At 46.9% G+C, this 7799-nt stretch overlaps 1 protein-coding gene across 1 annotated transcript in view; it reads left to right on the top strand.

The window, feature by feature from the left end:
* Window positions 1-368: 368 nt before the first annotated feature.
* The window catches only part of Wipi1 (WD repeat domain, phosphoinositide interacting 1), a 36508-nt gene continuing 29077 nt past the window's right edge, over window positions 369-7799 (top strand). Inside the window, exons 1-2 of the mRNA XM_051179666.1 lie at window positions 369-548; window positions 6779-6861. Of these exons, the coding sequence (XP_051035623.1) occupies window positions 469-548; window positions 6779-6861 (163 nt within the window). The 5' untranslated portion in view covers window positions 369-468. The remainder of the gene's footprint in view (window positions 549-6778; window positions 6862-7799) is intronic.

Raw genomic sequence — 7799 nt, 5'->3', positions numbered from 1 at the left:
CGTCGGTTCCCGAGATAAGAGGCGGGATGGACCCGGGGGACGGGGCTAGAGGCGGGGACGAACCAAGTGGAAGTGGATCGGGACAGGACCTGGTTGGCTCAGGACCGGGCTAGAGCTGTGAGGGGCGGGGCCAGGACATAGAGGCGGGGCTAAATAGGAAATGGGTGGTGCAGGTCCGAAGGGGACTCAGGTAGGGCTGCAGCCGGGAGGGGCGGGACTCGAGGCGGGGACGGGGCTAACTTCGATCCGGGCAGTGCCAGGGCCCGGCTGGTCCCGGTGGAGCCGCAGCTCTAAGTGGGAGGCTCTGGAGAGGGGCGGGGCCAAGTGGGATCCGAGTGGGCGGGGCCTGCCTGGGGGCGAGGCCGGGGCGGGACCGAGGCGGCAAGCCGGCCGACGGAGCCGGCGCGGGCGGGCTGCTGAGGTGGCTGTCCCCCGCTCCAAGCTGCGGCTTCCCGGGTCGAGCCCCCAATGGAGGCCGAAGCCGCAGACGCCCCTCCGGATCGGGTGGAGGCGGCGCTCAGCTGCTTCTCTTTCAACCAAGATTGCACGTAAGCCAAGGCGCCAGCCCCCTGGCCAGGGAAGTGGGGGGCAGAATGTCGCCACCAAAGGGTGTTGTCCGTAACGCAACTGGTGGCCAACCAGGGCCGGCTGCCTCGGTGGGGCAGCCTGAGTCGCGGGATTGCTTGGCAATGGGGCTTGAACCCACCCAGGCGACCCCTCCCTCCACGCCCAGCGCCTGCCCCAAGGGACTGGCCAGGGTGACCCGAAGAAGTCAGCAAGGAGTAGGGTGGAGGGGGCCTTGAATGCGGGGGACCTGGTGTGGGCCACCTAGTGACCGAAAGGGAGATCTGGGACCAAAACAAAGGCGAGGGGAGGAGGGAAGGTGCAACTTGACTCAAGAGGATGCGAGAGTCGGGAAGATGGGGAAAACTTTACCATTTGTCCTTGAGTATCTCAACGTGGCATTTGGGCAGGGCCTTGGACAAAGAAGCAGCCTATCCCTGTGGCCAGGCCAGCCCCAGCAACGGGGCATCTTTTTGGCCGGTCGCTTTGGCTGTAAGAAGCTTTTCTTTATTTTCTTTGCTGTGTTTTCTCACCGTCCACCCGGTTCCACGAATCTCCTCCAGGAAGCTCAGAAACCCTTTCTCAGTCCCAGACAGCTTCCCATCCCGGAAGGAGGCACTCCACCCTGTTGCTTTTAAGTGGATTTTTAATGTTTCACTTTGATGGTCAACATTTAGACTTTGGTCCACGAACTGGGAATCGCTCGCCAGTGTTCTAGGCTTCTGCAGGATGGGCTTAGAATTTAAACACACGTCTGTTTCCTACACTGTTTTCATGGACGCCAGCCTGGGGGGCCATATGGAATAATCTCTTTGGAATGTGGAGCCCTGAAGCATCAGGCAGCTCGGGCAGGGATGGCTGCTTCCCAGTGTCCCACTTCCAGCTGTACCAGTTTCTGCCTTGTCCCTTGTTTGGAGTCAGCTTCGGGCTTGGGGGTTTGGCTCCTGGTGACTGAGCTGTGCTAATATTGAACATTCAGTAGTGTAATTAAGGCCATAAGCAGCCCCGGTTTTCATTCTCTTTGTCTTTCTGTCTGAAAAGCCCTGCTCTGAACAATATGTCTTTGTTTCAAAAATCTGTATGTGTAATCATGTAATCGAGTAACTCCACAGCTTGGTTTGATGAGTGACTCTCACGATGCCTCTGACCACAGCCCACAATAAAAAGTACATGTTATGACATCTCTCAATAGCCAGAGATGTGTAATAATATTCACGAACTATTAAGTGTGGTGCATTCTGGCATTTTCTTGGTATTTTGTTCTCGTTTTGTTTTGAGCTGGTCTCCTGTAATCCAGACAGCCTCGAACTCCCTAGTAGATGAGGATGAATTTCAAATTCTGATTCTCCTGTCTCTTGTTCTGGAATGATGAGATTATAGGAAGTATCATCAAATCATCATACAACACTTTATGAAGTGCAGGGGATGGAATCCAAGGCTTTATGAATGATAGGCAAATCCCACTCTGTGTGTGTGAGAGAGAGAGAGGCAGAGAGAGAGAGAGAGGAAGGGAGAGAGAGAGAGAGAGAGAGAGAGAGAGAGAGAGAGAGAGAGAGAGATGGTCTGCAGAGTACTGAACATAAGATCCAATGTCTCAATCAACCTTGACAAAGACTCTGTCACTGGTCTCCACCCCAACCTCCAGACCCTGGATTTTTATATCTTTATTTGTTTCCAAAGCTGTGTAACCTATTGAGTTGTTTTGGGGATCCTCTCGAGATGAGAATCAAGTGCATGATAGAACAGATAAAATTCTGAAGTTTTGTAAGAAACTTTTGCAAGAGCGTATGCCTGTTGAAATGCTAGGTAATGTTTTCCTTCCCGATTGAGCATAGGTTAAAGAGGGGGTTAGTTTACTTACAAATAGTAAATCATGTAGATTACACTTCCTGGTATTATTGGATTTGGAAAACAAATGTTATTGTCTAGTCTAGTTATTCAATAATGCAGAGAAACCGTTGGATAAGAATGCTGTTTTTCACAAGTGCAAGGTGCTTTAAAAGTTGACTTCCTTGGTCCCTCCCCGCAGCTCTGTTTTCCTGGATGAAGGCTCTTCTGGGCAGCGCTGTTCCACCTATAAATAAAGGTCTTGTCACAGTCAGTTGCTTGGAGGCCTGGAGGGTATGACATTGAATTTCAAAATAAGTCATCTTCCTTGCTGGATGCATTTGGGGCAATTGGTGTGTCTTTTTCCATGCGTGTGAGCTGAGCTTACGTTTAGTCTTTCTAGAGAATGTAGATGAAGAGAATTAAAATGTCACCTACTCATACTTAATGCTCTGGAGCTGGGCTAGACATCTTAGGCATATTTTAAAGTTTGTGATCCAGATGTGTCTCCAGCTCCACATCAATGAGCAGTGATGAGAAGCTTGTTGTTGTAGCAAGGACTTGTGGATGAAATAAGACTTAACTCTCAAGCCCTTGATTTGGAGTCTTTTAGGGACAGAGCAATCATTTAGAACAAACCGTGATCATACTGCCCTCTTCCCACAAACACAACCCTTCCAGCAGAGCGTGGTGGCTTGTGAGGAATCCTAGGTACTCTTGAGTCAAGAATGGAAAGATCACTTCAGCCCACAACCCCAGAGGCAGCGTGAACAGCAGAGCGAGAGATCCTGTCGCAAACATAAAATGAAGAAACAAAGAAGAAACTTATTTGTTCCAGAATCAGCTCTTATGCCTGAAAATGATAGTTCTGAACTTATTTATTACTATGTGTGTGTGTGTGTGTGTGTGTATATATATATATATATATATATATATATATATATATATATCAGCAGGGACGGGGTGGGGTCACACTGGCCAAAGTGCGCATTTAAAGGTGAGAGCTGGACCTTCTCATTCCACTTTTTCATGGTCTCTAGGGCTCAAACGCAGACCACCAGGCTTATAGCTGAACCACCTCACCAGCCCTGGACACCTACTTTAATTTTGGTTAATTTGTTGTTGCTGTTTTGGGTGGTTTGTTTTGTTTTGTTTACATAGCCCTGGGTGCCTCCAAGTAGAGATCCACCTGCCTCTGCCTTCCCTCCCAAGTGTTGGGATTACACATCTCTTTTAGTTTTGTTCTAGGACTCTATAGTGTCTTCCCCCCCCCCCTTACTTGCAAGCTTTACACCTTCAGTTTGCAACTAAATGTGTCTTCGTTTAAATGACGAAAGCTCAAAAACAATCATCAGTGACAGGCAGTGGTGATGCATGCCTAGCACTTGGGGGGGGGGGCAGAGACAGGCCTCTGATCTACACAGTGAGTTCCAGGACAGCCAGAACTGTTACACAGAGAAACCCTGTTTTGAGGTGGTGGGGGGGGGGGTCATCAGGGCTGAGTAGATGCTTGTCCTGCATGCATGAAGCTCTGGTTTCTGTCCCTATCTCGTTTCCAAGGCCAGCCTGGGCTACATGACAGACTACATCGGGGAAACAAAAACAAAAACCTGATGTAGTAACTACTCCAATATATTTTAGAGTTCAAATGTGCTCTGCTTGTACAACTGTCGGCATTTGTCCGAAGTGCTGGATGCCAAATCCCCAAGTTTAACTGTGCTACAGCAGCATCAGCCATCCATATGACAAGCACAGCTACTCTTCAGGTTGGAGGGCTTGTGTGTGCCTTGCTGATAGAAGATAACAGTAGCTGCTTGTTCCTCTGTCCCAGGAAAGGACAAATGTTTGTGTAGAAAAGGGAATTATGGGGGTGGGGGTCATGTGACCTTCTCTTTTTTTAGGTAGGAGAACAAGAGCCTTGGCATCCAGGCTTTTGAATTGCTTGTTTTAGTATATGCTTCCCTGTGAAGAATGAATCTCAGCTTGGCATATGTTTGCTGTAAATGAGGAAGTTGGACTGAACCATTGGGAGGGCCCATTTCAACCACGACATTCCATATTCCGAGGGCAGAAGTGCTTGTGGTCACACCGTCCATGCCGAGAGTGTTCTAGGCAAGGTTTTAATCTCACTCCGTTTTTGAGAACAAAGCAGGAGAGGTAAGAGGTGACTTTTAAGTGCCAGCTAGATGCAACATATTTGCTTTTCCTTTTATTTATTTATTTGGAGACAGAGTCTTGTCATGTAGTCAAGGCTGGCCTCGAACTTATGACCCTCCTGATCCACTTTCGAGGGCTGGCATTACACCTGGTCACTCATTTTGTTTTCATCATGTCACTGAGGATACCCTGGTGTGATAGTTTGCTCTCGTTGCTGTGATAGACGCCAAAGGCAAAAGCAACGTGGGGGAGGAAAAGGTTTAGTTCATGCCATAGCTTCCCATCATGAAGGGAAGCACAGATAGTATAGAGTGCTAGGCAGTGACCTGGAGGCAGGAAGTGAGGCAGGCCCATGGAGGATGCTGCTGCTTACCGGTTTGCTCCTGTTGATCCACTCAGCTTGCTGTTATATTCCATGGGGACCAGCTGTCCAGGCATGGCACCACCCACAGCTGGGTGAGTCCCCTCATGTTAGTCATTAGTCAAGAAAATACTGGCACAGACTTACCTGCAAGCCAGTCTGATGGGGAGGCATTTTCTCAGGCAAGGTTCCCTCTTCCCGGATAACTGTAGCTTGCATCAAGTTGAGAAAAAAGCCAACCAGCAAACTCAAAAAATTAAAGAGTTAAAAGTGGAAAATTGGGGCTGGGTTGATAGCTGAGTCAGTGAGATGTAGATATGAGCCCTAGAATCTATATAATGTTAGTAGTAATGATCAATCAATAGCTGGATGAAATGGTGAATGCTTGTAATCCCAGCTCTGGGGAGGTGGAGATTGGCAGAGTCCTCCCTGGGTTGGCTAGCTAACCAGCCTTGCCTCTCCACTGAGCTCCCTGATGTGTAGACAGCGTATGTGCACACACACACACACACACACACACACTCTCTCTCTCTCTCTCTCTCTCTCTCATAAATAAAAACAAAGTGCAAATATTAAAAATCTTTTAATAAGATGCATATGCATAAACACACACAAAGTGTGAAAATTGAAAGCCTTTTCTTAGCCCACACCAAAGCAATTAAGTGTTTTGTTTTTATGTTATTCGTTGGTAATGGAAATAGCTTCATAGGTCACAGCATAAAGCAGTTTCCAAATCTGACTGCAGGTTAGAGAACTTGACTTTTAAAAACAAAATAATTAAGCTCCCCAGTAGAGTTCCTAAAGTCCATATAGTATTTTTCATAGAAACTGGTGAGAGGAAGCATTCTTAAAACACTGTGTGTTTATTTTCTGCTTTTTAATACCTTATGAATTCATTCTGTGTGCATGCACTCCTGCTACATGCATGTGTGCGAGGTCAGAAGGCAACTGGAGGGAACTGGTTGTCTCCTTTCACTATGTGGGTCTCAGGACTGGAACTCAAGTCATCAGGCTTAGTGGCAAGTGCCTTTCCCTGCTGAGTCATCTCCAAGCCCCAGTGTGTATTTCTTCTATTAACCAAAAATAGTTTTGGGTGTTTTGTTTTGGTCTTTTAAGGACAGGGGGAAAAACAAAATAAACAAAAACAAAACAAACAAATAAACAAAAAACCTGGTGCTGGAGAGATGACTCTGTTGGTAAAATGTTCTCCTATGCAACAATTAGGGCCTGAGTTTGAGTCTTGGCACTCATTGGACAAGCGAGGCATGGGGACTGGAATCTTAGCATGGTGGAGACAGACAAGATGATCCCTGGAGCTTGCTACAGCCAGCTTAGGCAGACCAGGGAGCATCAGGTTTGGTAAGAGATCCCTCTGATCACAAAAATAAGGTAGATATAAATTGAGGAAGACACTGAGTTTTGTTTCTAGCCTCCATGCACATGTATCTGAGCGCGCACACGCATAATGATAATTACCCCTGGTAAAGAGCTTCCCAAACAAACAATAAGACGATCTCTTAAGCATTGTGGAGGTGGAGATGCAATGCCTGTTCCTAAGCATTCCTTTTTTTACTACTCCTGCCCATCTGGGAAAACAAGACCTGTGAGAGCGTTGACATTTCGCTTGGTGACAGAGCCCAGGCAATTTCTGTCTCTTAAAAAGTCTCCTTTGACCTTTTCTCTTTTCCGCATGACTGTCTGTCAAAGCGTACCTTGCCTTGAGTAGGTTATCAAGGATCTGAGTCCTGAAGATACCTGTTTACCTGCACGTTAGCAGCCTCTGGGGAAAGGGCTGTGAGTTCTCAGACAGGGCTGTGGTTGGGATGCAGTTATCTGTGGTCATTCCCATGATGTCATTATCTTCTGCAGATCCCTAGCGATTGGAACCAAGGCCGGCTACAAGCTGTTTTCTTTGAGTTCTGTGGAACACCTTGACCAAGTCCATGGAAGCAGTAAGTGTGTGTGTGTGTGTGTGTGTGTGTGTGTGTGTGTGTGTGTGTGTCTTAGGAAGAAGGATTGAAGGGACACCAAATCCACCCCCTAAACAGGGCAATCCTTTTCTTTCCCCCTTGATTTTCTTCTTTTTGGAGTCCTGGGGATTGAACCCAGCCTCTTAAAAACACTCCACCAGCAAGGCTATATGCCCCAGCCATAGACTTCAGTCTTGAGCTTCTGGTTTCTGTCTGAGCCATCAGCCTAAAGAGCTGGTGGTGTGTGGATATTTGAGTGTGAACCATTGTCTCCTCTTGCATAAAAGCCACAATGAAGCTATTACTGAAATTTGGCAATACCTTAAGTGACATTTTCTTCTTTGTAAGAAGAAAGCCCTTGTTTGAAATCATGTTGTTGATGCCTTTCTATGTATCTGTGCACATGGTCATCGGTTTTTGTCATTGCCAACCTAAAGGGGCACTTGTTGCTACTTTTTGCTGTTACACTGGCTCTGTAGCCTATTGACACCGTTCACTTAGTAGGGCCATGTTTTATATGCTTGAATGAAGTGACACGGCCATGTCTGCATGGCACATATTAAAGATGTTGAAGTATTTCTAATGAGTTATTAAAAAATAATTCCACTTACAAATGTGACTGAGATTTTTCTCAGGGTGACAATTTATGCTATTGCCATAGAGACAGATACTTCACCTCTGCATTTTCTGGAAAGAAACTGGTTTTGTAAATAATAACTGGGGCTCATAATTTGTTATTTATTTATTATTTTTTATCTCCGTGAGTGATAGAGATGTGTGCATGAGAAGGTGTGTATCCATTCACATGTGTCCATCCTCACCTTCCACCTTGAGACAGAGTTGTCTGCCATTGTGTATCCCAAAAGAGCTGGACCCTGAGTTCCCAGGGGTTCTCCTATCCCAGTCTCCCATCTCATAGA

Source organism: Phodopus roborovskii, unplaced genomic scaffold (assembly GCF_943737965.1).
Source record: "Phodopus roborovskii unplaced genomic scaffold, PHOROB, whole genome shotgun sequence".
NCBI lineage: Eukaryota > Metazoa > Chordata > Mammalia > Rodentia > Cricetidae > Phodopus > Phodopus roborovskii.
The sequence above is the reverse complement of the archived record's forward strand: the minus strand, read 5'-3'. Positions and strand labels throughout refer to the sequence as shown.